Source organism: Motacilla alba, chromosome 18 (genome assembly GCF_015832195.1).
Source record: "Motacilla alba alba isolate MOTALB_02 chromosome 18, Motacilla_alba_V1.0_pri, whole genome shotgun sequence".
In the NCBI taxonomy this organism is placed as follows: Eukaryota; Metazoa; Chordata; class Aves; order Passeriformes; family Motacillidae; genus Motacilla; species Motacilla alba.
This window is the reverse complement of record NC_052033.1, coordinates 8,635,395-8,662,562: the sequence shown is the minus strand read 5'-3', so window position 1 is coordinate 8,662,562 and position 27,168 is coordinate 8,635,395. Positions and strand designations below refer to the sequence as shown.

Sequence of the window (27,168 nt, the reverse complement as noted above, 5' to 3'; positions counted from 1 at the left end):
TGGCTGTGGAGAAGCCTGGGAGCTCAGCCCAGGTTCAGTCCTCTCACAAGGTCTCAGAGAGCTGGAGCAGAGCCCAGGACTTCACTCTGAGTACAAATGTGACAAAGCCCAGAGCTGCTCAGGCCTAAGGTTGAGAAAAACTATCAATAACATTTTCAGTGCTGTGACCAGTGTATGAGCTGAAGTATTTCTGAGTACATAGGGGACCCATACACACAGCAGAGAGGTGAAGAATCCCTTAGAAACAGACAGTGGGAAAGTTTTCCAATCAGTCTACTAAAAATTCAATTCATGAATGGCATGACTACGAGGTGATAAAATTTTTCATAGTATGTACCTTCTACATGTTTGAAATACTGAGAGGGGAAAAAAGAGATCCAGAATGTCTAATTGGCCAAAGATTATTTGTATCTCTGCACATTCCCAAATGGATTCCCATGCTAGTCAAAGCCATGATTCAGTGCTGGCAACAGATCCAGTTCCAGTGGGAAGCTGGACTAGGAGCCTTTCTGGGCCAGAATGACATTTTAGACACAGAACTGCCAGAGGGTTTCTCACTTTCAATCCTGTTGAAAGACAGAGATGAGATGTTTTGTTGCCTCTGAGGCCTTTAACCCTTTCCTTGTTTGCAGGTGGTCAGAGACATCCTCCTGATCGGTCACCGGCAGGCGTTTGCCTGGGTGGATGAGTGGTATGGTGAGTGTCCTCCAGAGCCAGCCCCTTTCAGGGGACTGAGACAAGCCTGGGACAATTAACAGCAGGTTTCTATTTGCTTTCATGGATCATCAGGTCCTAATGTGAGTTGTTCATGGAGGAGGTGGAACCATGTTAAAGATCATCTCCTTCCACCCCCTTCCATGGGCAGGGACACCTTCCACTAGACCAGGCTGCTCCAAGCCCCATCCAGCCTGGCCTTGGACACTTGCAGGGATGCTGGATTTAAGCAGCAGCCAGGGATGCCTTTCCATCCCAGCATGTCAATGGACCTGCACCAGTGCCCTCACCTGCACTGCAGGCAGCAGTTGTCTTTAAATTAACTTTAAATAAATAAATAATGAACTTTAAATAAGTTAACTTTAAATAAAGCATGGAGAACCTCGTCCAGGTTTGAATAAAGCTTCTTAAGGCTGCCTTAACTTGCAGCCATTTCCATACTGCAGACTCCTAAGGCCTCTAACCAAACACATTTCCAGCTTTTTAGGAAAGTTTTAAGCCATTGATATGGATTGCCACAAAAAAAAGATGGAGCTTTTCTGAAAAAGATGTAGATAAGCATAAATCCTATGGGGTCTGATTCAGCAGCAGCTGCATGCAAAAAGTGTTGGGAATCCATGAGCCAGCTGTGGGAATGTGGGCACTTCCAGAAGGAGAAAGCAATCTGAATATCAAACCAGTAATCACACTGTCTAAAGTGAGCTCACTGGGTTGGCACCTTTTACGTGCATTTTCTGTAAGACATAGCGATCATCACAGCTACTCTTGAAACAGGCTCTGAGACAGGCCATGGAAATACCATAGGAATTTGGCAATATATTCAGAATGTTTATTTAGGCCCTCCTCAAGCTTCAGGAAACACCAGTTTGGGCATTTCGTGGGTGAGGGACACCTCTCACCAGAGCTGAGAACCATTGTGCATTGCTCAGGAGCAGGCACTGCTGCAAACACATCTCAGAGGTGTCACAGCCCTGTACTGGAATTTAGCCACCAACTCAGTGGGCTCATTGTTTGGAAATAGAGAAAAAATTGCTTTTGAAATCATAGTGTTCTTATAAATTTAATACTGCATGAAAATCTTGTGCTGTAATGGTCATAAAAATACTGAAACTGCTAAAAATATCTTTTTCTATTGGGATAGCTGTAAACTAGTGAGAGAATTTTATATCCAATGAGAGGGTTCTTCAGAGCTATTTTTTTTAATTTTAGATTTGTTTCTTTTTTTACCTGAAATAGAACAATTCATTCTTTTTCCTGTACCAAGTCAGGGAAACTGGTAACTTTAAATAAAACAGCCTGACTTCATGTAAAAATTGAGCCCATAAATTTGCTCCCAGTCTACCCAAAATATCTATACAGCGAGAGATGGAGAATGTTACTGAGGAGCAAAGTGTCAGCTGCACTTTAGCAGAGTTACTGATAATGATGACAAATGAATAGCCATGAAGTTAAACATACCAAATAGGTTTAGCTCAAAAACATTTCACTCTAGAGTTTTCCCTCCTAAGTCTCCCTGCCAAAAATACTCTTTCCACAGATGAAATATTGTGATACACAATTATCTTGTGGATTTTTCCTTGTCAGAGTGAGCCTTTTTACTAACTAATATCACGTATTTTTAAGAGCTTAATTGTCAGCCTAAGTACAAAACCTAAAAACTCTGGGGTTAATAAAATAGATATAATAATCTAGCATCCAAAATATATTTTTTAAGTGTCTATTAGCACCTTTTGAAACAAAGATTTGAGAAAGACCTGGAGATGATGGTAGTCAGCGAAACTGAATCAAATAATCAGTGTAATAAACAATGTGTTATGTTAAGGACTGGTTGCTGTTACTGACCCTGTAAGTATGAATGTGTTTTGTCATTTAATTTACTAAACTCTATTTAGCTTTATTATTAAGAAATTCTATTTTCTCAGTGTTACTTACTAATAAAGAGCATGTTCTGTGCTTGGCAGAGTGCATCCCAGCATGTCACTGACACAGCTTCTGAGCTTGTTTCTCATTCCAGACAACAGTAAAGACTGAAAGAGTACGAGTTAGGGGTATTCCATGTTTCCTTTTCAAATTCCTTGATCAAAATTTTAGACTGCATTTCTTTTTACTGATGAATTATGACATCATGCTGCCACTACAACAGCTGAAGTTGTGTCTTGCCTTAAAAGCTGCCTCGTAAAATGCAGCAGGAGCCTCACAGCACAGAGCAGGGAATGGTGTGACACAGGAGTTCCCAAATCCCAGTGGCACATCATAAATTTGAGGAATATGGGAGCCTCAAGAGCAGATCACAGTGCATGACCAAAGGGACGCCCATTTGCAAGCAGACTGTGCTAATAAAATGCTCTTTAAGTGTTTTGAGTCGAAAGTTGATGGCTGTTTTTACGAGGCTCTGAAGCTACCAAAGCATCGTAAAGAGCAGACCAAACTCTGAACTGCTCCTGTTCTGACTCCTCACTCCCCAGTGCATTTATGGAAAGCATGGGAATACTCAGAAGAGTCACAGGTCGATTACTGGATTCTTTGTGGTTTTGCTGGAGATGTGGTTGATGACAAATCCTGTTAAAGGTGTTAACCATTGCCTGGTGTTCCACAGCACCTGACAGGCTGTGCTGGGTGGCACCCCAGCCAGGCTGGGCAGTGCTCAGTGATCCTGCTGCTGGGGTCAGCCTCATTTGTGGGATATTTCTAATTTTCATCATTCATTCAATTGCTTGAGGCTACACAACCATTAACATACTCACTATTAATTCACTTACCAGTCTGAGTGTTAGTTTCTGGAATCTAAACTGGTGTGGGCTCTAACACTAACAGTTTTGCTGGTTATGAGGTGTACAATGCAATGTTAACAAAATCTCTTTTTGCAAGTGCTGGAAAGGTAAGTACGTATTTATAATATTTTTCTATCTATCCTTTATTCCAAAGGATCTTCTAAAATCTCTTTAGAAGATCTTGGCCTTTGCCAAGGCCTGCACTTCAGTACTACCTGCCTACCTTACATTACACAGATACTCCTAAACAATTTCCACTCCTTCCTGTTCTCTGACTCCCTTTGACTTAACCTTGCACCTTCCTTGGCTGACACAACTACCTTTATGAGGCAATTTTCATAAAGCTAGTTGCTCCTTGCTTTTTTAAAAATCCTTTGTTGGCTTCTGCTGAAAGACTCTGTGTTCCTAGAACCTTCTCCTTAGGAAAAAAAATTAAGTTTGCACTGAATCAATGGAAAATGCCAACAATTTTGAACTTTTTACAGATATGACTATGGATGATGTTCGAGAATACGAGAAAAATATGCATGAAAAAACCAACATTAAAGTTTGCAACCAACATTCATCTACTGTGGATGAAATAGAGAGCCATGCCAAAGCAAGAGTATGTCAATTTTTAAACCATATTGCCCATCCTCGGCCAATACATCTGCACAGACCAGAAAAGAACAACCAATTGCTGATCAGTCAGTGAATTTCGGGGAGGTTTTGCTTCAATAAGAACAGGATTTTTCCCAATGAAGTGCAATCCTACCATTGGTTTGCACTGTAACCCTGTCAGTTATGTAAGGGAGGGTGGGGTTGGGCTCATATACAGCTCCCTGGCTTCCAGGAAAACACAATGCTCAAATTTCAATTGGATGCATGAAGAGGAGGTTAAAGAGGATTTTTACTTTCTATTCTTTGAATAGTTAAAAAATGCAGGAGTTCACAGTGGTCTAGTCAAAAAGCCAAGAACATGGGGAGTGGAAAACTTCTATGGGATTCACAAAATTCTTTCTTTCACCAGAAAAAAAAAAAAGTCTAATGAGTTATTCACTCTTTTCAGGGTAACTTTAATGTTGCTGTCATTGATTAGCTACCAACAAGGTGGGAAGTATTTTCAGAAGTATGTAACAGTTTGTGGAAAAGGGCAGGTTTCTGTGTAAGTTCTCTGGTTCAAAGTCTGGAGATTTCACAAAGTACTTAATTACCTAATTTGGGCCCCACAAGTAGAGGCCCAAATTTAGAGGTTGATACTCTCAGCAAATAGAGAAGATGCAGCGGCCTTTGCTCCTGAAATGTCTTTATTCTTTTATTTCTGCTAATGGTGCTGTGGAACTCAGTGCTGGGTTTAGTCATGAAATCAGTGTGGGGCAAGGCTTGAAGGGCTCCAAGTCTTTCCTTGGCTCTTGCTCAGTGCCAGCTGGCCCCAGCCTGAGGAGATGTTGTCTGCATAGTCCCTGGGAAGGTAATTCTTGTGCTCGTGACACAGCAGCTTCACTGACATCAAGGTTACTCCTTAGTAGAGAATTAAGATACGATTTTGGCTCTACACTTCAGGATTTGGTTCTGAATGAAGTCTGCCACCTGTAGTTTCCATGTGGAAAAATTGTCATTGATGTCAGAACAGAAGTTGTTATTAATGAAAAAAAAGAAAGTGAACCTGAGTCTTCCTAGCTCAGTGTAAGAACTGTTTTACTTGAGTGTATATTACAGCAGAAAGAAATTAAAGCAAATATAAGCTAAAAAGTAAAAGTCAATTGAAGTGTATAATGTCTGCATTGAAAATGAAGAGTCCTGGAGGCTCCATTCAGTAAGGCTTCACTTCAAAGGACAGTGCACTGGGAAACCTTCCTGTCCCGTTCATTTGTCCAAGACAGCTTTTAGTTCACATTGTACAGAATTCCTCATTCAAAATCCCTGTGATTTCAGCAGGATTTGGGACACTTTGAGTGCAGAAATGCTCACCCACTGTTACAGGGTGTGAAATGAAATGTAAACCCACAAAACAGGTTCAAAGCTCTCTCCAACATGAGTAGGTACAGTTCTCCTGGGACCATCTGTTTATTGCCAGCACTTCTGTCAGATCTGCAACAGGCAGATTCTCTCTCCTAACGATGCCAGTGTGGGCTGGAGAGGTCCCTGGAATGTGGTGCAGGGGGGAGCGAAGGCAGCCGGCACCGTGCACGCTTTTATTTCATGTGATGCTGGAGCACTACAGAAAGCTGCTTCCACAGCCAAGGCTGCACGTCTGCAGCTGGGTAGGGGCAAAAAGCATCCGTGCCCTGGAAGGACAGGATTTTATCACAAATTTGGTAATCCCCACTGCCAGTCCTGTGCTTCAGATACTCGAATATTTGAGTCTTCTTAATTGATTAAAAGAGTATTGGTTTTATTTCTACATTTTTGAGCTTTCGTGGCTCAAAGAATCTATAAATGGTCTAATGAAATACTTCAAATTTATGAATTTAACTTGACATTCAGCAAAAAATTTAACACTGCCTTCAGTTGGCTCGGTGGGCGTCTTGCAGGCACTGCAGACACGGAGCAGCAGGTTCCAGAAGAGCCTTGCTGATTTTCTGCTCAACTTCCCAGTTCGTAGCAGATGTCACTCTTAGCGGAGGTTGTGCACGGCTCGGCTCCGGCGGAGCGCGGCCGCGCTGGGATCGCGCTGCCCTCTTGCGGGGCTCGCCAGCACCGGGACACCTCGGGCACCTCCGGACCCGGCCCGGCCGCCCGGCTTTCCGTTCCCGACTGGCTTTAGTCCCTCATCTCGCCTGCCCACGTTTCGCAGGGAATTGAGCTGTGCGTTTGTCACCTGCCCGCCGGGGTTTAAGTGCAGTTTCCGATGGAAGGTTGGGAGCACGGCTTTGAATGGTGCGGCTTTGTCAAGGGAGAGCGAATTCTTCAGGCTTCATTAGCGGAAAAGCGAAACAGGCTCGGTCCTTGCATGAAGCTGCAGCTCAAGTCATGAAGGAGAGAGAATTTTTCATCCCTTGATAATTACAGCAGATAAACAAACCATGACAACCCTTTGCCCGCTTGGGCTTAAAATCTAAATGAAAAATTTAAAACCCCTTTCAGTTGTATTCTGTTTGAAGTTCTGAAAAATGCTACCTGCTGACTGTATCCAAATGCAGCCGCCTTTGGACTAGCTGGATTTTGCCAGCAATTCCAGAGGCAGCAATCGTTATTCAGCTCAGACCCAGGTAGAGGAACCATTAGCATGTGATTAATGTACTTAAAACCTTGTTTCCTTTACATTGTGCGCATTGTGCTCCAGTCAGCGCCGTACAATGGGGAGGCATTCATGCGGAGAATCCCTTAATGAGATGCGTGATAAGCAGTCATTCCCTGCTTTGGGATTTGGATGGAAGTAGTTTAACTGAGTTAATGAAATGATTATTTGAAATTATTCTAACATGCCTTTGTCTTTCATTCCTTCTCGTTGAAGACATGACAATGGATGAAGTCCGAGAGTTTGAACGAGCCACTCAGGAAGCTACCAACAAGAAGATTGGGATTTTCCCACCGGCAATATCTATCTCTAGCATTTCCATGCCTTCCTCAACCCGCAGTGCTCCATCTAGTGCTCCATCAACCCCTCTCTCCACAGATGCTCCTGATTTCCTAACAGTTCCCAAAGATCGGCCTCGGAAAAAGTCTGCTCCAGAAACTCTCACTCTTCCAGATCCATCGAAAAAAACCTTCTAAATTAACCCTGCATGTTTCCTCCTGATAAGCCATGTCTGCCACAGCAAGATTGACATAACTCAATTGCTACAAAGGTCGTGGTGGTTTGTTGGTTGTTTTTTTTGTTTCAGATAATATTTCCGGTGTGGAAAGATGACTCCTTTCCTCAGACTTGATCCTTAAAACCTTCTGAAAAGTGCATGCAAGAGAAAGTAGTTTATATATTCCTAAAGTAGTGTTTCAAGCCATATGGTGCATCTTACTGACACCAATGGAACAGTCTGAGGGGATGCTATAAACGAAAACCAATCTTTCTGTAGCAGTACTCTGCCTGCAAACCCTCATCTAGGTCACAGCATTTATAATTAGGAGTAGGTATTAAGTAAATCTGCCAAGGACTTCTGAGGCAAATTAGTGCCAACTAGAATGCAGGGTTAACAGAAAAAACCCCTCCCATTTTCTTCTTTTATAACCAATTTTAAAATCTTTCCCACTCTCAGGCTTTTCCTGTGTGTTCATAAACCTTTGACCTGTAACTCATTGTACTTGAACACCAACAGATCCACATTTTGCTTAATATGACTCAGGATTTGGGGCCTAAAACACAAAACAGAAATCTTTTCAAACCTAAAATATCACTGTATCAAAGCCCCAGTTGTAATTAATTATACTGACTTTGAGGCCATTGAACTATTTCTACCTTGCACAGAATTTGTAACAGGAACCACCTATTTCTTGTAGATAATGTATTTTACTAGCTCTCCTCTGTCCTTTTGTGAGCTCAGAGTAATGGTGTTCATCAGTGGTGTTCTGTGACATTGGAAAAAGCAGCTGAATTGTGCCAGTTGAGAAAGAAAATCAATGAATTCTGTCTTTCCCTCGCTGGAAGAAGAGCAGTAGTCAGGCTGGGAGACCTTGAATGCAAAGGGAAGAAAACAGGAGACTTTTTCTTTCCTGCCTCACATCTCTGCTAAACAGAACAATCTGACAGAGAGCTGGGTTCAAGCACTGCCTCATTTGGGGAAGGGGGACAAAATCAGTCACTTCAAAAAGCAAACCGGTAGTGGGGGATGTCGAGGAACCAGAAGTGATCTTCCTGGTGTGTGTGTGTGAAATCACTCCTCAATCTCAGGAATTCAATTGTAGACAAGGATGTTTCCCAGAGGGAAGTGTAGATGGTGGAAGAAGGAGAAAAATAATTTTTTTTATTTAGGAGTGTTCTCTTCCTTCCTTCCTCTTCAAAGCATGAACTGGGGAGTCCCTCTCCTCGCTGCCCCGTCTGGGGCAGTTTGCTCTCCTCCACACAAGCTGCTGCTCAATGGCTGCTGCAGCTCCTTCTCTTGGTGACATCAGTGAGCCACTGTTCAATTCCCAGGGAATGACAGCTCCTACCTGAATCCAGTGGGTGATACTTTGTGCCACCATTGACAGTTCATGGATGGAGGGAAAAAGAGACTTCTCCAGAGCTGAGCTGTCCCTGAATATTGAACACTCAGTTTAGGGTGCCCAAACCTGGGGCACAGTGGCTGAAATGCACTGAGCTCCTCTGTGTCTGCAGCTGCAGCACAAGTTTTGTGAAATGTGTGGTATTTAGGGGGAGGTTTTAGGAGCAGAAGTAATTCCACTGCCAACCTGCACTGAAACAAGTGTTCATTTGTCTTATAGTGAAAATCCTGCAGCCAGCAAAATCCTGGAGCTCTCTGCAGGTTTGCTGTGGCCTGACTTCCTGCATTCTCCCCTGTCCTGTCCATGCTTGGCTTTGCTTTTCTTTCCAGAGCTGGTAATTCTGACTCATTGGTGACCTGATGGGTGATGCTGTTTTGTTTAAAAAGAAGCTACTGTAATACCGAAAACAAAACTCTCCTACATTGGTTTATGATTTCAGCTTAAGAAGGGTGCACATTATGGAATCATAGAATCATGTGTAAATTTTTATTGTTATTATTTATTTAGCATCAAGTTTGGAACATTGACAGCAAAGGGAAACCTTTAAAAACATAAAACATTGTTTGGTTCTTTTCTCATTGCCTGACTTTGGCCCATACAGAAATAGTTCAGGTCTGCTCCACCTGAAAGTCTGTTTCAATGGATTTTTAATTTGTTCACCTCTATTCAGTGTGCTGGTGCTCACACGACTGTTTCTATTCACATTTTGGAATCTGGGTTTGACACAGGTTGTTAGACCACAGCAGTTCCATCTTTACTCGTGTTTAACTGATTGATTTCCAATACATTGATCATGATATTAAGTAGGTTTGGGGATGAGTCATTTGTGAAAATCATTGAACAGGACAGATTTTAATATCCGCCTGGTGAAGATGTAAAAGAGAGACAGGGATCCTGGAGTGTCAGAGTGACAGGACACTCCCTGCTGTGCCCAGCTTTAGTGTCCCCACCCTGGATCCACCGCTGGCAGGGTCAGGAGCGGCCGCTCTGCCTCTGCTGCTGCCCAATCAAGGCCCAATTAACAGCTCTGTAATGAGTCCCTGCTTTGGATAAGAATAGCTCAGGTTTTCACTGATTGTGGAAGTGCCCAGTGCTGAGTTCTTGCTTTCCCCAGCAGTCATCACCCATCTGGTCAATGACAGGATCTTTAAATGCCTTTTTCTGTTTGGTTGGCTGCTATTTAGGGTAAGATAGCTTTTTCTAGAATATTCCCAGCAGGCACACATGAAATGAAATGAGAAGGAAGGTCTGAGTATTTCAGTGTAACACCTTGAGGAGAAGGGGTTGTTTTCAGTGCGGATTTTTCCCTTTCTGTTGTGTTTTCAGACATGTTTATTAGGATTAAAATAGAGAGTTTTGCAGGTGTTCCTCACTTTGTTTGCAAAAAGAAACGCTGTGATTATTTACTGGGTGCAGCCTGAGAGCTTGGTGAACACAGCCTGTGTTCCTCTTCTCTGCCACAGTGACAAGAATCGCGTGATGCAGCTCTGCTAGCACTTGGCAAGGAAATTTTTATCAAGGAGAATACAGTTCAGAGCAAAAACTGTGATGAGTTTGTTCAGGTTTCTATGAAAACCTCCAGGCTTTGCTTGTACTTTTGTGTATTTTGGATAGAACAATCATTAGAAAACAACTGGCAATTCAGTGCAGCTTCAGAAGGGTCGATTTCCCAAAAAATCAAAAAGGGAGGGACCCACAAAAGTTGTTCCTGAAACATGTACTTAATGGGATTTCTTATGAATGTAATGGCTAATTTTGTAAAGGACTGGATAAATACTATGGAAAGAAACTATTTGACCTTGTTCTTTGGCTTTTTTGATTATTCTGGAAGGTGATTTTGTGACATCTAGTAGCCAATTTGCATTAATTGCTGCTGTAGAGACTTTGAAACTGAAATATTTGTTCCTTGAATTTCAGTTTGTAACAAGACCGCTATACTTTGCTAAAACTGCTTTGAAGCTTGCTGCACTATAACTTCAAAACAATGTGTTATCCTTTGAAATAAGCCAAATGTATATGCTTTTTATGAATTAGTGAGTGCAGTAAGAGAGAATTCAAAATCTTGTCAATAAGAGATTTTCTGTTGCCATTGTTTGGACTTGGTTTTCTATGTGTAAGTTAAAATTGCTAAATAAGTCTAACAATGTTTTGCTTTAAATGAACAGCATGGTCATTGAATTATGATCTCCTGTAGTTTTGTGGTGTCACTAAAGCAGGTTTTATTGGTTTCTTTCATTTCTGTGATAATTCCACATGATTCTGTTACATCCAGTAATTAATTTCTTTTATTTAGAGCACTGATGGCAACATCAGGCAGTGCATCACCACCGTCAAAGAAGGACCAAGTCTTGATTTGCTTTGCACGTTCCATAGTGCAAGGCTCAGCAGGAGAATTTGACTGTCATTTTTCTCATATCACTTAGTTTCTGTTTTTTTCCAAGTTATTTATTATTTTAATATTGTATTTTTCGTTGCATTTTGTTGTAAATAAACTACCAACAACTATTCTTTACAACGGTGACTGTTTTCTCTTGCTGGGTCTCCTGTAGGCAGAAACCTCCTCATTAACAAGTAACATTGACATTTCTACCCCAGCTCTGCAAGTCACTTCCTCAAAATTAAATAGCACAAAGAATTAACTTCGTGAGGAAAATTTAAAGCACTTACAGCCTCTCCTGGGTTCTGTTGTGCCCCAGCTCTGTAAAGGATTTACCGGGGCAGGTGCCCCATCGGTCTGGCATTAGCCCATTCACTTGTAAATGACCATTTGGTTGACAAGGAAGTTTTTCACTGGGGAATCTAATTCTTTATGCAGGGTTTGGCAGCTCAGCGTTGTACCAAGTAACTGGAAAATACTGGAAAAGAGACCACTCGAATCCTCTCAGGCTTGTCTCCAAGCCAGTTAATTTTAGTCAACAGAAGTTTCCCTTTGCACAACGGTTCTTTATAAGCTTTTACACAGGGACTTTCTCCACAGAAACGAAGCTTTCCCTGCTCCAGAGAACGGCAGTGCTCGTTCAGGACGGAAAAGCTTCCGGGCAGCGTGGGACAGGGCAGGGGGAACAAAGACGGGACTGGAAATGTTTTAAATTGGAAATCGCACGGCTCGGTGGGGACAGAGCCCGCGCAGCCCCGGGGACATCTCGGCAGCCGCTGGGTCACGGTGCCCGGCCCTGCCGCCGGAGCCAGGTGTGCCCGAGCAGGTGGGGCAGGGCCCAGGCCCACAGTGACCCGCACTGACCTTTCACACCTTGGGCTCCTGTTCTCGGGTAGGGCTGCACTGAAATCCGCACGCACTCAAAATCCTGCACAGGAAAATACAAAGCGGTGGAAACCCGAATGGGAACCCCCGGCTGCGCTGTCAGCGGGGCTGGGCTGCGCTGCCCAGGGGACAATCCCCTCCCGTGCCGCTTCCCAGGGGACAATCCCCGCCCCGTGCCGCTTCCCAGGGGACAATCCCCGCCCCGTGCCGCTTCCCAGGGGACAATCTCCCCCCCATGCCACTGCCCAGGGGACAATCCCCTCCCGTGCTGCAAAGGGGACAATCCCCGCCCCGTGTCGCTGCCCCGGCGACAATCCCCGCCCCGTGTCGCTGCCCTCAGGCCAATCTCCCGCCGTGCCGCAGCCGAGGGGACTCGCACGGGCGGGCCGCGCCGCGGGCAGCCCGCACCCAGCGGGGCCTGCGCGCACCGCGAGCCCCAGCGAAGCCTTCACCGCCCGTCCCCGGGCACATTACCGCACACGTGACAGCCTCATTAACATACACGTGACCTTCATTACCGGAGACGTGACCCCGCTCATTGGCGTGCACGTGACCCATTGATTAGCGCGAATCCGAGCCCTCGGTAGCATGCAGCCGGCCCCGCCGTGGGAACGCCGCGGGAGCGATGGGCGCGGTGCGCGGAACGGGCCGGGGACACCCGAGTGAGGGCAGCGCCCGCGGGCCCCTGAGCGTCCCGCTGCGGGGCGCCGTCCCGAGGACAGCTGCGATCGCTCTGCTCAGCTCTCACAGTACTTAGCGCACCGAACGCCTTGGCGGCGCAGGGGCTCGCAGCCCTCAGCCGCCGCGGAGCCGCCCTGCGCGCTCGGGGAAGGCGAGGCCCGCCGGGCGGCGCCGCACGACAGCGGCGCGCGCTCCCTGTCGCGACAGCGCCGGGCCCGTCCCGACCCCGGCCGGCCCCGCCCCGGGTCACGCGGGGGCGCGCGCGCCGCGCCAACTCTCGCGAGAGCCGGGCCTGGCCAAGATGGCGGCGCTGTGCGAGAGCTTCACGCTGCGCGGGCCGGGCCCCGGCGGCGGCGGCCCCGGCGGCGGCCCCGGGCTGTGCCTGGAGCCGGGCCCGGACAGCGACCTCGTGCTGCTCACCGAGCGCGGCCGGGCCGCCACGCTCTTCAAGGTACCGCGCGCGCGTGCTCGGGAGGCGGCAGCGCCGCCCCGGGCAGCCCCGGCACGGGGGCTGTCCCAGGCAGGGCCGGGGCCGCGCCGCTTCCCGTATTCCCTCTGTCCCGGCCTGTCCGGGCCAGGCCCCGCTGTCCCCGGCCGCCATCCCCGGCGGGAGGCGGGGCGGGGAACGGCGCCGGCCCGGCCGGGCCATGCTCTGCCCCCTGCGCTCCCCGCTGCCCCCGCTCCCTCTGCTCGGGAACGCGGGGCGGCTCGGGCGCTTGTTCGGGTATTTCTCCTTTTGCTGATATTCTCTGTCCGTTCCCCGCCCCAAAAACACTTCCCCGAAGCCACAGGTACGTGTTCCTGCAGTGCCAGGTCCTGGGCTGTCAGCTCAGTGTCAGCTGCCGTCCTGCTGGCAGCAGGAAAACTTTGGTTTGCAGCACCTGAAAATGAGAATGTGTTCTGGTCTCTGTTATTCAATAGACCATAATAAGAAACCTTAGGGCAAGTATTTGAATTTCTGTGTTTAGTTGATTATCACATCCACACGCTTGGGGGTTGTAGTGATGGGACAAGCAGGAATGGGTTAAAACTGACAGACAGTAGGTTTCGTTTAGATATTGGAAAGAAATCATTCCCTGTGAGGGTGGTGAGGCACAGGGTGCCCAGAGCAGCTGGGGCTGCCCCTAGATCCTTGGCAGTGCCCAAGGCCAGGCTGGACAGGGCTTGGAGCACCCTGGGACAGTGGAAGGTGCCCCTGTTCATGGCAGGGAGTGAGACCTGGTGATCTGAAGTTCCTTCCAACCCAAATCACTCCACGATCTAAGTGGGTTGATGACATAACCTTCTTTGGGTTTATTCCCACTGCCAAGACCATATGTGACAACACAACTTGCTGTAAATACACCCAGTGCACTCCGGAGGAAGGAGAGGGGCTCGAGTGCCCTTGGCTGTGAATCACACAGAGCAGGAGTTCAGACTGCAAGATCCACTGCTCTTGGTCTCAGTAACTCGCGGGAAATAGGAAGAGAAAGGGCACAAGTCAGTGTGTGATTGTATTAGTCAGTAAAAACCAATTACACTAGTGATAAAATGAATATTTGCTCTTTGAAATAGCCATGCCTTGTACCTGTGCTTCACAGCACAAGCCCTTCAGACTGTTACAGGTCAAAGTGTTTTCTTACACGGAAAGAAATCGAATTAATGTAGAGTTCTTTCCTGATATTCTGAAGTTGTTGGTGGTAGAGGTGGAAACAGGAATGCTCAAGAGGAATTTCTGAGTATAGCAGTTTCCATATTTTAATATTCTAGTTCAGGTCAGATGTGGCTGCCTCACATTTCCTTTCTGTCATGAGAGAAGTCCCCAGAGCGTTTCACATGTTACATTTGAATTGCATTGTCTTTGTTCTGACTCTGTAGATTTCGGATCAGAAGCCCCTGGGCTGTTGGTCGGTTAAACATGGGCAGATTCTCACCTGTCCAGTCGTGTGCAACTTTGAAACCCATGAGTACATTGCAGTCCACGATGACAAGGTGAGAGCCTTCGTCTTCTGTAGAGGGAAAAAGGAGTTGGTGGGTCCTCCTGAGGGAATGTAGGTAGGGAAAAATCAGCAGTGGGACATTGCTGGTTGAAAGTGTGGGGAGCCCTCGGCACATTGGTGACATGAGCAGCGTCTGTGCTGAGCACCATGCTCTGGTGGCCCTTGGACACAGGAGATGCTCAGTGCCTGCTGCGTGCACTCCCTGGGGGTGAGTTACTTTTGTTGCAGCCTGGGTGGCACTTACAGCTGCATGATCGTGGTACTGGAATGGTTACAATAATTCACACCCCCATCCGTGTTTTCCTGTTCTTGTTTCACAGTTGAAATTCTCTCTTGTGTTTATGTAGCATTTGCTTAGATCGTGCTGAGCCTTTGGCTTTTCATTGTTGTTGATGAAGTTTCACTCCTGGCCTTGCATTGCTTGTGAAAATCAGGCCATCTGTATCTCACCTGTCTCCATCACTCTAATCTACTTTAATTCCGAGTTCTGTTGTGTCTTTTTCTTTATTCTCTCCTGTCCTTTCTTTCCAGCTCAGGATTTCTGAGCTTGGTTTCTGCTCCTGCTGTTTCTGCTCCCCCTGGGGCAGTTCCCACTCAGGTTACTGTGAATGCTCCCTGTGTGTTTCCTCCTGTTGCAGTTGCTGGTATTTTGAGTGCTGAGAAGTCTGTGTGTTACTCTTTTACCTAAAAATGATGCTTCTCCTAAAGGTTTTAAGAATATGGAAGAATGAAGACCTTAACTTGGACAAAGCCTTTAAAGCAACAGTAAGTGCCCTTCAGGTGTTCTCTTCTATGTGTTTTGGATCCTGGTGGAGGGAAAAACTGCTCCAGTTTTCATAGTATTGGCCATATTACATTTTAGCTTAACTTGTGCTTCATGATGTTGTGGACTATTGCAAGGAATCCACTTGCACTGACTTTATCATCAGAATATTTCTCCTAAAGTGATTTTTATGCCAAGGCCAGCATTTCTGAAAGCTTTCTAAAGATGATGAATTGTGTTCAGTTACAGATCCTCACGTTCTGCTGGTTGATGTGTTAAACATCACTTTGTGTGTTGCTGTAGAGCAGTTGTGTGACCTCATGACCCTGTCATGTATTCTCTGATGTGATTCAGGAATGTGATGCTCGTCAGGACATTTTCCTGGCTTTTTTTGGGTAGTGATTTGCGTTATTTGTGGCATTTCAGCAAATCAACAACTACCAGATCTACGTTATCAAGAATCTTAAAGGTTCATCATTTTTCTGTTTAAAGTTTATTGGCAAAAGTGAGAATAATGAACAAAGCGCTCGGTTTTCAGGGCAGTGTAGCAGAGAACAGAGGTTTGTGTTTGTTCTTGCAGCTCTCAGCAGAGGTGTACAGGATCCACTCCCTTCCCCAGGGGGGGCCGCTGGTGCTGTTCAGGGGAGGGGCGGTTCGGACGCTGGATGCGCTCTTGGAAGCTCCTCAGCAGGAGATTGAGAACCTCATCTCAGCTGAGGCCATCAAGTGAGTGGTGCCTCTTTGTGGGGATTCTTCCTCAGAAGAAAGAAAAGGAAGGAAGAAAGTTCTTCCCTCTTTTGAGGAGATGGGGGAAAATGAAAAACCAAGATCATGGGGTTGAGTGTTTTCTTCCAACACTTCGTTTTTAAATTCTTAGAGTTATTGATAGAGATTTCCTAGAAACTAGAAGGTGTCTAGTGATATGACTTTATAATGTATAGTGGTATTCATTGTAGTGATAAGACTTTATGTATAAACGGAGAATTTGGAGGATGTTCATCCAGCTTTCTTGTTTTAGGTGGAGTGGAGCTTTTATGGAAGGCCAACAACCTGTCTTAATTTTCACTACTGAGAAAGTGAGTTAAATACTTTTTATTTAAAAAACTCTCATAGCAGAAGACTGGAGTGCTTTTTTCAAAATCTATCACTGGTTTCATTTGATTTTAAGAGCTTTTAGTAGAATCATCTTGATTTAATCAAGACAGCAGTTAAATGGAAATTGTGTTGCATTCAGGGCTGAGAAGCTGGGCTCTCAGAACTGCAGAGAACAATTAATAAGATCAAGTACAGCAGACATTGTGTGACTCTTCATCACTCATTGTGAAGATCTGTTGAATAGGATGTATGTTTTTAAAAAAATATGTCTTTATGCAAATGCTTCTTCCTGTAAATCCATTTGTTGCATCAAATAAGAATTTTCTTTACTTGTTTGTCTGCAGACTACTCCAAATAATTCTGTATGTCCTGTAGAAAACACAGTTTCCTAATTTTGGACAACAGCCAAAGTTAAGCAGTACTGATATCTGAATTTCTGTTGCAACTTTTCTTTTTTTTTTTTTATTTTAGCGTGGGGAATTTTTTGTCTATGTACAGAAGCCTCAGCTGAGTCGTCTACACAAATACAAGCTTGAACAACAGAAATCAGCCAAGCCACGGTGTTTCACAGCACATATAACAAACCAAACTGTCACACTTCTGTGTTTGTGTAAGTTACATTTGTTAATGGGTTGTGATAATGAAGCAAAGAATCATATGAAAGGACATAAAGTGTTCATTTTTATGAAATGCTGTTTAATATTTTTAGTTTTTTAAACTTTCTAAAACAGCTACAAGTAGTAATGAAAGATTCCTGATACTTTAATGGTTGCAAAGGCCAACTGTTCCTACCTGTAATCACTTGTACCCTGCAGATCTCACTACACCTTTATTGCTGTACTTTTATTTTGCTGCTTTGGATTATAACAAGGCCTTTAAATATCCTGCATTAATTCTTCTTTCAGAATTCACTGGGTATTGGGTTTTTTCGGATGTCCTTTTGCCATATGATATCAAACAGGTTTTTCCCACAAAAAAGTTCTAAAAGAGTGATTATTATTTTTCTTTTGACAGGCTCCAATGATTCTGTGTACCAGGTTCTGATACCTCTACAGAAAGATACTGAAGAAGAGGAGGAAGAAGAAATTTTGTCCAAGTCACTACTACTAAACCTTTCATTATCTGGAGCTGTTCTGAAAGGATCATCTTTAGTTGTCATGGACAAAGACCACATTGCAGTGTTGGGCGGTCAGCCTGAACCTGGGAGAAGGCCCAAAGGTAATTGAAAAATCAGACTAAGATATTGTAAGGTCTAAAATTTCCTTGGGCAAAGCACTGGGTGTGAAAACTGTGCTGTCCCTCTTGTCCTAGCCTCTGGTTTAAAGCTCTTCACTGGAAAGCCAACTTTTCTTTGAATTGAGGTTTAACCTGAGTGATGTAATTCCTAATGCTTAAATACTGGCTGAGCTGTTTTGAAACAGTTATTTTTGTTTCCTCCAGCATTTGTAACTGAAAGTAGCAAAGGCAAGCGTAGTGCTTACCTTGCTTTTTGGTCTCATCTATCTGTTACTTCCTTCAGAGTACCTGACCATATGGAATACAAAATTTCAGACGTTGCAAACCTCAAAGGAGCTGCCCCTGGGGACCAGCGGCCAGGTAAAGCTCAGCCATGGCTTTGGGGTCCTTGAGCTTTGTGCATTTGCCAGCAGGGAAGGGACTGCTGGGCTGCAGAGCTCTGCTGCTGCTGGGGGAGCAGTAATTGCAGCTTCTGCAGCAAAATTAATGCTGGCCAACTGATGAGCACTTTCTGTCAGAATATTCATTGGGAGAGTGGTGGCCTGTAGGAATTTCTGTGATCGTTTAGTACTTTGTCGCTTCTCATGATCATGATTGTTTGGTGAATAAAATGACTGAACACAAACCCAGCAGTGCCTGTTCTGTTCAGGCAATTTGCAGTTGAAGGCCTAAATGATTCTATGAACACCTGAGTAGCACTTCAAGCTACTCAAGAGTCAAATAGGTGAAAGGACACCTAAGGAACCAGAACAGCTGACTGCTTTTGTCTTAAAATTGCACAAGAGGAAACTTAAAATGTGAAATTTTCAGAGGACTTAATGCCTTGGAGCAACCACTATATTTTAGGATATCCCTGGAAAAATACTCAACACTTGTAATTTCTGTATATAAAATCAGCAGTTAATGAAGGTTTGCTAACAAATGTTAAACCTACCACAAATAATTTAAAATAATCTGATCACTGACTTGCAGTTGAAGCTTACAGTAAGGAGTTACACATCAGTGCAGGAACTCACTTTTCTGCTTATCTCATTTATGATACATTTTAATATTTTGCAGTTGTGGTGTTATGAAGAAAAATTTTTTCTAATTCATGGGAAAGTGCTGACTGTAATTATGTACAAGCGTGAAACATCATCCTTGGCAGCTGCTGTGGGAAAGCTCAAGGACAGTCAAACCTTTGGTAAGATTTTTTTTTTACAATTACAATCTTTTTTTACAATTACAGTGAAAAGATCTTGTAAAAGGAAGATGTCTGACATTGTATAAAAAATATTTTAACGCAGTCCTATAATCAATTGAATCTAAACAGCTTGGAGCAACTTCACACTTCAAGCAGTGTGTTCCTGGCTGCTGAATTTACTGGTGCTGGGAACACCAAAGCACACAAATGTCTGAATTTATTGTGGCTTCACTTAACCTAGGTTGTCATTCAGATACTGGAATTACTGAGAACACTGGAACGGTGGTGATGAATACTGAGAACAAAGTGAAGTGCTGTTTCCTAAAAAGTATTTTCGAAGAGTTTGTGGTTGGATAGGGCAATGTCAAACCTTAGTTTGTGAACTTCAGTTAAAAATTGTACTGTCACAGTGGTTTTAAACATTGTAGTGATAAAACATTGCAAGTAATGCTCAGGATAAATTGTGTAATAACTTACTTCTCTTGCTCCCAGAGGCAAAATGGAGAAACAGTATAAAAAAAGTCATAAAATTACCCACTGCTGAAATAAAACTGGCAACTTTCTTAGCATAAAATCACTTGCGTTATAGTTTAGAAAGTATCTATTAGCATAAGAAGTTGATGCAATATTCATACTTCAATAAATGTGCTGTAAGTGTTATCTTCATGTAGTTTCATTTGTGTGTTCCTAGATGTGTCCTCGTTTGTGAACTGGAATACCCTGGAAGATGAAGAGCTGGTGGTTTCCTTTCAGTCCCAGGAGTCAGTAGCTCTGAAAGCAGAGTCCAGCATGAATGTAAGTTAGCATTGGGGTCGTTGGTTGTTGTCTTGTCTCTTCCCCATGCTGCTACTCTTAGGTGTTGCAGCAGAAAGAAATTTCATTTTGTCTGTTACTGATTGTTTCTAACACTGTTTCTGGAATTAGAGTTAGTAATTATAGTCTGGACAGCAAGTTGACCCATGAAGTGTCTTTTTATCTTTCTTGGAATCCTTAAATATTTTGGAGCTGAGTAATAACTCTGATTTTTTTTCTTCACCACAGTTAAGATCAAAAAGGAGCACTGTTGCTGGACAACCAGGGACCTTATCAGTTGGGCAGCTCTTACTAAAACTCAAAGTAAGTAACCCAAATATCCTCAAGTAGTGTTTAGACACTCTCAGAATATTCTAGGTGTCTCTTAAACTGTTACCTCTTTCCATGTCGTCATGCACATATCAGGTTCACCAAGCTACCTTGAACAGGTGAGATGAAGGATATTGTTATTATCATTATTGTGCAAGAACAGCATTTGGGCATGATGAAATTAAGTTTTGTCATAGGAGCGTGTTTTGAGAACTGTACATAGAATCACAGAATCACAGAATAATGAGGTTGGAAGAGACCTCTAAGATCATCGAGTCCAGCCTATGCCCTAACACCTCAACTAGACTATAGCTCCAAGTGCCATGTCCAATCTTTTTTTAAACACATCCAGAGATGGTGATTCTGCCACCTACCTGGGAAGATAATTCCAGTATTTTATTATTCTTTCGGTGAAAAATTTTTTCCTTCTATCCAATCTGTACCTTCCCTGACGTAGCTGGAGACTGTGTCCTCATGTTCTGTCAACTGCTGCCCGGTGGAGGAGACCAACCCCACCTGTCTACAGCCTCCCTTCAGGAAGTTGTAGAGAGCAATGAGGTCACCTCTAAGCTTCCTCTTCCAAAGGCTAAACACCCCCAGCTCCTTCAAAGGTTCCTCACAGGGTTTGTGTTCCCAGCCCCTCACCAGCCTCGTTGCCTCCTCTGGACACGCTCAAGCATCTCAATGTCCCTCCTAAACTGAGGGGCCCAGAACTGGACACAGCACTCAAGATGTGGCCTCACCAGTGCCGAGTACAGGGGAAGAATTACCTACATGCTCCTGCTGGCCACACAATTCCTCATGGAGGCCAGGATGCCATTGGCCTTCTTGGCCACCTGGGCACACTGCTGGCTCATGTTCAACCGGCTGTCAACCAGCACCCCCAGGTCCCTTTCCACCTGAGCACTGTCCAGCCACACTGTCCCCAGTTTGTAATGTTGTAGGGGATTTTTGTGGCCAAAATGTAGAACTTGGCACTTAGACTTGTTAAACTTCATGCTGTTGGACTCTTCCCATGCATCCAACTGATCTAAGTCTCTCTGCAGAGCCCTCCCTCTTTCCCTTAGATCAACATAAGCTCCCAGCTTAGTGTTGCCTGCAAATTTACTAATGAAGGACTCGATGCCCTCATCCATGTCATCTATAAAAGTATTAAATAGAACCGGTCCAAGTACAGAGCCCTGAGGGACACCCCTGGTGACTGGCCACCAGCTGGATGCAGCACCATTCACCACCACTCTCTGGGCCCGGCCATGCAGCCAGTTCCTAACCCAGCACAGAGTGCTCCTGTCCAAGCCGTGGGCTGCCAGCTTCTCCAGGAGTGTGCTGTGGGAGACACTGTCAAAGGCCTTGCTGAAATCTAAATAGATACATCCACAACCTTTCCTGCATCCACCAGCAGGGTCACCTGGTCACAGAAGGAGACCAGGTTGGTCAGACATGATCTACCCTTCACAAACCCATGCTGACTGGGTCTGATACCCTGGCCATCCTGCAAGTGCTGTGCGATAGCACCCAGTATGAACTGTTCCATTAGCTTTCCTGGTACTGAGGTCAGGCTAACTGGCCTGTAATTACCAGGATCCTCCTTCCTACCTTTTTTGCAAACGGGTGTCACCTTGACCAGTTTCCAATCGTCTGGAACCTCACCAGTGAGCCATGACTCTTGATAAATGATGGAGAGCGGCTTTGCAAGCTCATCTGCCAGCTCCCTCATCAGCCTAGGGTGGATCCCATCTGGTCCCATTGATTTATAAATACCCAAGTGTCCCAGCAGTTCTCTGACTGCCTCTTCCTGGATAACAAGAGGACCATTCTGCTCCCCGGCACCACCTACTAATCCCTGAGGACCGTTGTCTTGAGGACAAGCTGTCTTACCTCTAAAGACTGAGGCAAAGAAGGCATTAAGCATTTCTGCTTTTTCCTCATCTTTAGTTACTAGGTTGCCTGCCTCATCCAATAAGGAGCAGAGGTTGGTTATACCCTTCCTTTTACCATTAATATATTTGTAAAAACTTTTTTTATTATTTTTAACAGAAGTTGCCAGGTTAAGTACATGGCTTATAATGGCTGAGTTCTGGAAACTTGCACAAATTTGTTCATTTTTAATGACAGTCACAGTAAATAAGAGAGGATATTTCATCTGAACTTTGCTTTAATTTAGGTTCTTATTTATGGCCTTAATTTTGTTGAAGGCATTTTGGCTGTAGGAAGTCAGAGGAATTGTCAGGAATTCCACTGTAAATTCAACAATAAGCTCTTCAGTTCCTTCCTAGAACCTGCTGCAAGTGCTGTGATAGGTCACACAGGAAGGGAAACTTATCTACAGTTCACCTGTGGCTGCACACCTTGGTATTGTCACTGATGTAACAGGTGGTTAATCCATGAGCAGTTACTGCTTGCCTGAGTTCAGAGTGAGGAATCTCCTCATTTAGTTCTTTCATGCTTGAGAGAATCTGTCCTATCAAAACACAGAGTGGTGAGGGATTTCTGTAAATTTTTGTAACTTGAATTCCAAAATAGGTCTGCTTCTCCTTAATGCCAACTTCTAATTAATGCCGGGGTAGTTCTCAAACATGTGCCTTGTACTTCTGAGTTGCACAGTATTTGTCTTTTCCAGGATGCTTCTAATTATGTGTTGGAAAATGAATTGAAAAAACTAATGGCAAAAGCACCGACCCCAGATCTGCAAGCCACCATTGGCTGTGTGGTCACTGCCCTTACAGACAGATGTAAAAGAAATCCAAAGTACTACCCTCAAAGTATCCTGCAGGAGATCGTTGAAACCCGGAACTTGTCCTACAGGTAGTGACTCTGCTTTTTTTAAAGTGTAAGGAATAGTCTTTAAAATTTAAAAAAAAATAGAAATGAAGTTCTTTATCAGCTGCTCTTGAATTATCAGAATTTAGTACTACAGGTGTTTATTTTCTGATGAAGTTGGTGTTTTACATAAAAATCCATCTGGGGAGAAAGATTGGTACTACTGCTTTAGTCGCCAGTGTAGTTCTCAGTGTGGACTGGCAACCTATTAATTTCATATTCCTATAGTTTATGTCCAGATTTAATGGTGGTTGCTTTGGAGAAAAAAGACCTGCATCTCTTACAAATCTGCCTAGAACGGTTTCCAGATATTCCTGAAGAAATGACTTATGCTTGCCTGAAAGCGTTTTTAAGGTAACTTGTAATCAGTCTTTCCTTTTTTTCTTCATCAAATTTGAGTCTGTTTTTGTCATAATAAGCTTCAAGGAGTTCATTATATGTGTTGATGGCATTGCTGATTTTAAAGCTAATAATTAAAAGTGGTTAATGTCTGAAATTTTCTTCTACAGCCTAAGTGAAGACCATCTTAAAAATGTAGATATAAATCTAGATTCCGCGATCTGTTACATTGATGTTGAATTCAACGATATGGAAGTTAAGACTGAAATTCTAGAAAATGGTTTCAGTGAAGAGATGGACCAGGACATGTGTGATACCAAAATCCCAAAGGAAAGCCAGAGCGATGGTGAATCCTGCCCTGTTGGGCTTCAGAAGGCAGCACTGCTGTATCCTCTGCGTGGTGAAGGGCAGCCAGAGCATTGCACGTGCTGGGGATGTTGATATTTGGTATTGCCAAAAGGCACATCCTCTGTTATTGCTCACAATTCCTGAGTTCTCACAAGAGCTGTTCCTACTCGGTAGAAAAACTGTTTAAAATATAATTAGAAACAGTTAGCTTTTAGAATGTATCTACAACAATTTAAACTTTGTTTTATTGCACTTTTTTGCAATAATTTTTCTCTACTTAAGAGAAAAGGTATCAGTGCTTTGGATATTTGCCTGTTAAAACACATCAGGCAGTTACATTCTTGCATGGACACAACTGTTCAAGTTAAATCTATCATAATGGTTCAGTTGCTGTAGATATTTCATGATAGAAATAAGATTCAAATAGAACTTCTCTTAAAAATCTGGAGAAATATTTTCTTTAGAATTCACTCTGGTTTGAAGAACATGGTATTTTTCCTGCAGTGTTTTTCCCTTAATAGCACTACACAGAAATGCTGTTCTCCATTCACCTTACACTGAAACATTTCTTTTGCCTCACCTGAAAAACCTTCCAGCTGAACAAGCTATTGTAAGTATTTCAATATTACAAAGTGTAAAAATACTTATTATTTCGCGGTGAAGGAAAGGGAAGAGATTTTTTTCTATTGTATATGAGAAATTCACCGTTCTTTCAGGAGTCTGAATAACAAACTAATGCACAAAAATGAAGTTGGGATGCCTAATAAGGTTTAATATTGAGGAATATCACATTTTTCCATATACTTATGTAATTTTCTTGATATTTCTAGTCCTTGCTTATTTTAGAAGATGTAAGTAAGAAACTCTCTTTATGACCAGCATACCTGGAAAAAGTTCATATTCTGTTAGCAAGTAATAATACCTTCCCTGGATTTAGATGGTTTTTAAGAAAGGAAAACAACAGTAATTTAGTCAGTCCTGTCAGAAAAAGAAGTTTAGAAAATATGAGAAGCAAACTCTGTATAATCCTAAATGTAATACAAATCTAGATCACCTCAGTTTAGGAAAAAAATCTACTGAACTCCCCTGTTTCTCAAAATCTGAAATACAACTTCAAGAACTGCGTGTACCTGAGCATATGTGTGATTTTCCAGTGATTTTAGAAAAACCCCACACATCAAAACAAAGCTGATCTCAGCTCTGACACATCTCCTGGAACAGTGATTACCCCTGAATGTAATTTACACTGACTATTGCTGAGAATTTTCAAACATCCAGCTATGGGTAGGGTAAAAGAACCATAAAACTTGTTTTTAATGTGTAGTATGCAGGCATCTATGTTGCATTCAAAAGCAAGAATTAAAATTTTAAAATTCCTTATAAATATTACCATGTACAGGACAAAACCCCTTGGTTTATTAAATGTTTGTCCTTTACAAATGTTCTGACTTTTCTACTTTCAGCTATTTCTCAGGTATTTGTATTACCTGTATGTGAAATGCAGTGAAAAAGTTAACACCACTCTTCCTGGAATACGCTCTCCCACAATAAATCAGGTGAGCAGCTCATTCTAAGAGCTGTGCTTCCTTCTCTTTCTGGGATGTGTAACTGTGAGAAGTTGGGAATATCTAAAATCAACTGACATCTGCATTCATTCTACAAAGACCTGTCCACCAATGTAACCTGTATGAAGTCAGATGTAACACTTTTATCAAAACACAAATAGACCTTAAAATGTGCCTGAACATATGAACCCATGCATTTTGCAGTAGAAGTTAATGTCTCAGAGTTCAGCTTTTAAAGGCAAATGTGTGTTATTTCCAGACTGGAAAGTCTAAGTGTACTTTTCTTGTTTGTATTCAGATCATGGATTGGATGTGCCTGTTGCTTGATGCTCAATTCACTGTAATGGTGATGCTTCCAGAAGCAAAGGACTTGCTTTCAAACCTGCATAAGTTTGTGAGAGCCCAAGTAAGTTGCATCTTCTGGGATAATTATTTGATTTTCAGTTGGATTCAGAATATGGATGTTGAGAACAGAGGGAGACAGACAACAACAAATTATATAGTGAATCAAATAATGTCCTCCTCTGTATGCTCCTTCCAGAGCATGAATTGCAGTTGTCTCTGTCTCATTTGGATTTCAAAAGCTGCTTTATTTGGTTTAAATATCTTCAGCTGTGCAGAACCACAGATAGTTCCACAGTATGATGATGTATGAAAAGAATTAAAGTGTGCTTTACTATAAATGTCTCTGTTTTCTTCTTTTCAGGTACGGTTCTACTCAGAACTCAACAAGATTGAAGGAAGTTTGCGGGAATTACAAAGACTGAACCACCTGAGAGAATCTCAGACCTATTCTATTGAAGTGCTGGAAATCATTTGAATTTGAAGCTCATTAACACATTTATTTTGTATTGATTCCTTTTATGACAAGGATGTATTAGCACTCCATATTGGGGCTGTCTAAAGTTGTTTTCTACATAGGAGGAGCCTGGTTACTCTCTAGCTACATGGGAGTTGTAAGTTTGAACCTTGTGTATTAAAATCTCTCTTTTTGACTGGATGAGAAGCTGGATGTTTGCTTATATTTTCATGTAGAATTTTGATACGTGATCATGAGAACTTCCCAGAATACCACACGATTCTTGGCTGAACAGAAGATGGTTGTGGCAGAAGTGCTGGGGGCATAACTTGCTGTCTTGGGCTGTGTAGCTTGGAAAGAGCTGCACACACAGTTAAAAGGCTCGAGTCACTTTGGAAGGTGACATGTTTAGTTGTATTTATACACTGTCAGTACCAAACGTATGTACAAGTCTGAAAAAAACCTCTGCAGAAGCAGCTGAAGATTTATAGAGAGGACTTCTTGGCACTGGTAATAAGTTGCTTTCAATATTTTGGACAAGAAAACTTATCTTGAATTTAAAATAAGAACATTCTTACCTACATAGGTTTGTTTTCTGTAAGTACTGTTTCAACTACTGAACACCTCGACTTAGTTCATGTCACCTATGCTGCTTGAATTCTAGCATTTCAAAGCATATCTTAGATTGATTTTGACTCTTTGAAATACGAAGTGATGGACTAAAGTTTTATGTAGACAACATTTGTTGAAGATTTTACAGGTATCTTTTGACTTATTATTCTGATGAGGCATTCACTTAAAGCTGACTTGTTACAAGATACTTGTGGGACTGTTCATCTGGAATAGGGAAACATGGGACAGAAGCATAATGCTGAATTTCCTGGAGTCAGGTATAAGGGGGACTGTTTGGGACAAGATAATCAGTACATTTTCAGACCAGCAAATATGATGTTATTTTTACTAATTATGTGATGGAATATTAGTAGAATTCAGCATATCAGTATATTGATATACTTTGGTTTTCATCATCTAAATAAAATGACAATTGGAATTATATTGAATTACCTCAGCAAAAGTCATGTAAGCCCTTCCTTCCTACACCTGACTTCCAATCTACGGCTGAGCTCTCGTGTAACGTTACTCAGCAACATTGTGGTGTCTTAGAAAACTGTACATGGAACTGATTTGAGAGCTGAACACCTGAATACAATTCCCAATACAAGTTATGAAATAGTTTGGAGTGAAGGACTGGACAAAAGCCTCTCAATAATTTAAGCAAGAGCATATGCTCACTTGTTCTGAATGCCATCCAGCTGTAGGTTCTTTCCCTTATCCTTGGAGGAAGGAGCCCACCCAGACAACAGCTTGGA

The 27,168-nt window shown here is 43.2% G+C and overlaps 2 protein-coding genes across 5 annotated transcripts in view; both read left to right on the top strand.

Annotated features, from left to right (window-relative positions):
• The window catches only part of PITPNC1 (phosphatidylinositol transfer protein cytoplasmic 1), a 75,129-nt gene extending 67,429 nt beyond the window's left edge, over window positions 1-7,700 (top strand). For 2 of the 4 annotated variants that reach the window (XM_038156975.1, XM_038156974.1), the window contains exons 8-9: window positions 633-696; window positions 6,922-7,700. In XM_038156975.1, coding sequence (XP_038012903.1) covers window positions 633-696; window positions 6,922-7,181 — 324 coding nt within the window. In that variant the 3' untranslated portion in view covers window positions 7,182-7,700. Of the gene's footprint in view, window positions 1-632; window positions 697-3,582; window positions 3,593-3,970; window positions 4,090-6,921 lie in introns of all 4 variants that reach the window. The other 2 variants (XR_005259334.1, XM_038156976.1) reach the window with 2 other exon arrangements.
• Window positions 7,701-12,452: 4,752 nt separating this feature from the next.
• On the top strand, window positions 12,453-25,999 carry NOL11 (nucleolar protein 11). The gene is made up of 18 exons (XM_038156963.1): window positions 12,453-13,000; window positions 14,407-14,520; window positions 15,237-15,293; window positions 15,872-16,017; window positions 16,310-16,367; window positions 16,858-16,996; window positions 17,401-17,604; window positions 17,906-17,982; window positions 18,682-18,805; window positions 19,497-19,600; window positions 19,847-19,921; window positions 22,548-22,732; window positions 22,976-23,101; window positions 23,257-23,472; window positions 23,966-24,044; window positions 24,898-24,990; window positions 25,298-25,405; window positions 25,706-25,999. Exons 1-18 carry the CDS (start codon window positions 12,851-12,853, stop codon window positions 25,817-25,819), a joined length of 2,169 nt encoding a protein of 722 aa, XP_038012891.1. The 5' UTR covers window positions 12,453-12,850; the 3' UTR covers window positions 25,820-25,999.
• Window positions 26,000-27,168: the final 1,169 nt, after the last annotated feature.